Raw genomic sequence first — 3,641 nt, forward strand, 5'->3', positions numbered from 1 at the left:
AGAGAGAAACCAGCACAGCTTGCTGGCCCTGACAAGTCTCGCAGCTACCCTCTGGCACCTGAGCGAAAGCTGCTCGCAGCATTGGCTTCTCGGTTTTTCGCTGGCTCCTGAGAGTAGAGGCGATCACCTGCCGCCCCACTCTTCCTTCAACACCTCCACCTTCCATCACCTGTGTTCTGCACAGCACCTCCACTACCACAGAGCGGACGCCGCACCACATTTTCAAATGGCACTGAACGTTTGAGAGGAGGCTCAGTTCATCATTTTGAGTTGAAGACTTGATCCATTCATTTATTTGATCTCCGTGACAGAGCTCCACTCCTGGTAGTGTGGGGAAGAGAGAGGATGGCTGCAGGGTGGAGTGTGCACAGTCGAAAGGCGCTGCTGTGGATAGTCTGCTTGAACATCTGGGTCACGTGGGACCACAGAGGCACTCTGGCTGCGATATATCGTCACAGAGGTAGGACAGAGACTAGAGATGCATGCTTTACAATGAAGCACAAACCATTACCCTATGCAAAATAAACTGCCAGCCATTCGGAGCCAATTCCACACTTAATCAATAACAAAAGCTAAAAATATTACTAAATTTATAAGTTTAGAGACAATGTTTCATAAAAGGATAATTCAAACTTCAGTAACTATCTTATTGCAGAATGTTGAGCCGAGTAGTTAAGCGTAACAGAGCAAGAGCGCACTCTGGTGGCCACTCCTCAGAAATCAGGACGTACTCCCTACGTCAGTGTATGTTGTTCGTGTGCCCACAATCAGGCTTGTGCAGTCATGATGGGAAGCTGTTTGAAGCTGGTCAGACCTTTTACAGAGGATGCGATAAGTGCTACTGCCATGAGGGTGGCTACATCTGCTCGCCGTAAGTCAGAATCATGACAGAATGCATTGTGCAAAACATTTATACTAATAACTGTTTATACTCATACTTCCAGTCCCTGGCGTACCTCATACACAACAAAACCGGGTTACAACTACACTTCTTTATACTGGAGATGTCCAAGTACTAGAGTTGAAAAATACTGCATGAAAGAAAACTCAGCAAATATTCCCCACTGAGGCATGGTTTTCTTTTAAGACCTTATGCATTCCCACCACGGGCTTTTCTTCGCCAGGCCCACAAAGCCCACGTCCTGGCCGAGCTGGTGTCAGCGTGTGGATACGGTGTGCGGCTACCGCCTGGTGTACCGGGAGAAGCCAGCGCGGGAGTGCCACGCCTACAGCTGGATCCGGTGACATGGGCCAAGTACATCATAAGCTGTACAAACACTATTTTGTATATGCAAAACTTGTTAGCTTCTATAGCCAATTCACCAAAATGCATCAAAATTAATCAAAACATGAATAATGTAACTTCCTGTGTGCTGATCACATCTGGAAAGTGATGACGCAGGTCAAACATTCACTTACTGGCAGATTTTACACAGCACAAGGACCTGTTTTAGTTCACCTGAAGCTCCCTTTAACTTTCACACATATATTCCTTAATTTTGTTTTTGTAACAAAGAAGCCTGGTGGTCTTCACTACATCACTGTAGTCTTATATGTCTTCCATTAAAACTATGGTCAGCTTTAAAATACGTCATGAGTATTTTATTATGAAAATGCTTTACATCTCCTCTTCTTTCTGCCTTTTGGGGGGGGGGGGGGGGGGGAGGAGACCAAACTATGATGTGTGTAAAAAATAAAATACAACAAAACAAATTTTTTAATGTTTCCTTTAAAAAAAGTGTTCAGTTTTTTTAGACCTGGAAGTGTTTTAATCAAACCCTTTTCCAAGCTCCAACTGTACACTTTCAACTGTTACACCAACCCAAAAAGAAATATCATGCGGCAAAATTAGTGTACTATATTTTCCTTGGAACAGTATATAACACATTTTATGCAAGTACACATGATCATACATAAACGTTTTCTTGGTTGTTAACATTTTCTCCTCTGTAATTAAGGTGCTGGTAAATTTCGGATCATATAGTCTTTGTTGTTTTTTTTTCTTTTGAAGTCTTCTGTGAAAGACAAACATTCATGTTAAGCAGTGAGTACCCTTGTGTCTTTTTCTTAAATGGGAAAGGTAATCTCTGAGGGAAAAAAAAAGTCAAAGGTCAAAATGTGTTCCAGAAGCTGATAAAATGAACCCATCCATTGCCCCAACTCTGCAAGGTCCTTTGACTAAGGGAAGAAAAGCAAAAACCTTTTCCTGGGCCACTGTAGCTTCAGTCCGTCTCTAGTCTACCCAACAGACAATCAAAACAAAGACTACAGTTCCCAAGTTCCAGGCATCTGTTTCATTTGATGGGATATTCAGTTTCACTCTTGTGATCTTGGCACAACTTGGTGACCTCACTGTGTGATGAATATCAGACAAGAGACAAAAGTACAGCATTCTGTCAAAAAACAGACACTTCTGAAAGCAGCACTTTGTGTTAAAATACTTATTATGAGACCCCAGCAGCTAACATTTTGACTTTTGTCTGTCTTTTTTCGTCCTCCCAATTAAAACCATTCTGCCATGGCTCTCATCCCATCCTTCCTTGACTGGCCTATGGAATGCAATGATTGGTCAGAGGGAGAGAAAAATAAATTCTCAACAATATGAAAATTAAAAAAAATCCTGCAGGATTCAAAAACAGGGAGGGAAACAAATCCTATAACGGAGTAAAAACAGTATTTCTGCAGCTTCATTTTCAAAAAAAGTCCTGTGCATTCCTAGTCACCAGGGTGTTTCAACGATTGCTAGAACCCGAATTTCAAAAACGAAAATGAAACCAGTTCAGAGATATAGCTGTCATATGAGAACAGGCTGATCTTGGACAACATGACACTGGGTTCACAACAACCCTGAAATCAAGTCAAACAAATAAACTGAGCCAACTGCAGCACCGTAAGATCTGTGGTTGTCAAGTATTACAGAGTGAGTCTACAGATGTGTGACAAAACAAAACCAAAAGAAGATTTAAAATGACTATAAATGGAACTGCCACAGAGCAGTCCTGATCCCTCAGCCTAAACGACTAATGATTGACTTCAACTGGATGGAATGAATGAAAGGGCTAAGCAAATCGACTTTACCTGCGTGACTACTACAGACAAAGCTGACAAACATTGACAAATTATGCTGTCAGTGAATTATCAAACGGCCTGACCCGACTTTGATGAACGAACAAATTGAAAGCACCAAACGCTCTAGCTGATCTAACACGTTCCGACCTGGTTACAGAGCATCGGCAGGTGGTTTTATTTTAGCACAGGTGCCTGACTCAATTTACCATCTATGATGCACATTAGATCTGTACATGTCTTTAAAGCATATGGGTAAATTTTAATTTACACATGATTTAACTCTTGACCCCCCAGCCCACCCCCAATGTCTTGTTAAAGTTTAATTTCCACTGATTTCAATACGATAATGAATTTCACGTTAGGCTGTGTAGAATGCAGAAATGCAGTTTTTTGGTGAAAGACAAAAAAAAAAGAAAAAAAGAAAAAAAGGAAAGTAGAGAATGTAAGAACAGAGACGATCATTACAAGAGGCTTAGTCCATACTCCTCGTGTCTGTACATCCAGTCCTCTCCCCTTACCCAAAGTTTGTCTAGAGGTTTAGCTGAGGAGGGTGACACACACACACTCACACA

General features: G+C 41.7%; 2 protein-coding genes across 11 annotated transcripts in view; one reads left to right on the top strand and one right to left on the bottom strand.

Moving 5' to 3' along the window:
• Window positions 1-1,681, top strand: LOC145658731 (uncharacterized). Its single transcript, XM_081717593.1, has 3 exons — window positions 1-460; window positions 772-871; window positions 1,125-1,681. The coding sequence occupies exons 1-3, from the start codon at window positions 346-348 to the stop codon at window positions 1,243-1,245; spliced, it is 336 nt and encodes a 111-aa protein (XP_081573719.1). The 5' UTR covers window positions 1-345; the 3' UTR covers window positions 1,246-1,681.
• Window positions 1,682-1,843: 162 nt separating this feature from the next.
• setd5 (SET domain containing 5) overlaps window positions 1,844-3,641 on the bottom strand; it is a 26,051-nt gene continuing 24,253 nt past the window's right edge. For all 10 annotated transcript variants that reach the window (XM_081717592.1, XM_081717591.1, XM_035524338.2 and 7 more), the window contains one exon: window positions 1,844-3,641. This exon is cut by the window's right edge and continues 638 nt beyond it. The gene's annotated coding sequence lies outside the window, so the exon portion shown is untranslated.

Source organism: Electrophorus electricus, chromosome 7, assembly GCF_041902795.1.
Source record: "Electrophorus electricus isolate QZ-2024a chromosome 7, ASM4190279v1, whole genome shotgun sequence".
Lineage (NCBI taxonomy): Eukaryota > Metazoa > Chordata > Actinopteri > Gymnotiformes > Gymnotidae > Electrophorus > Electrophorus electricus.

Coding starts and splice junctions, on each gene's coding strand:
- LOC145658731 (XM_081717593.1), top strand. CDS start 346: ATGGCTGCAGGGTGGAGTGTGCACAGTCGAAAGGCGCTGCTGTGGATA. Junction 461..771: donor TGCGATATATCGTCACAGAG/GTAGGACAGAGA, acceptor GCCCACAATCAG/GCTTGTGCAGTCATGATGGG. Junction 872..1,124: donor GGTGGCTACATCTGCTCGCC/GTAAGTCAGAAT, acceptor TTTCTTCGCCAG/GCCCACAAAGCCCACGTCCT.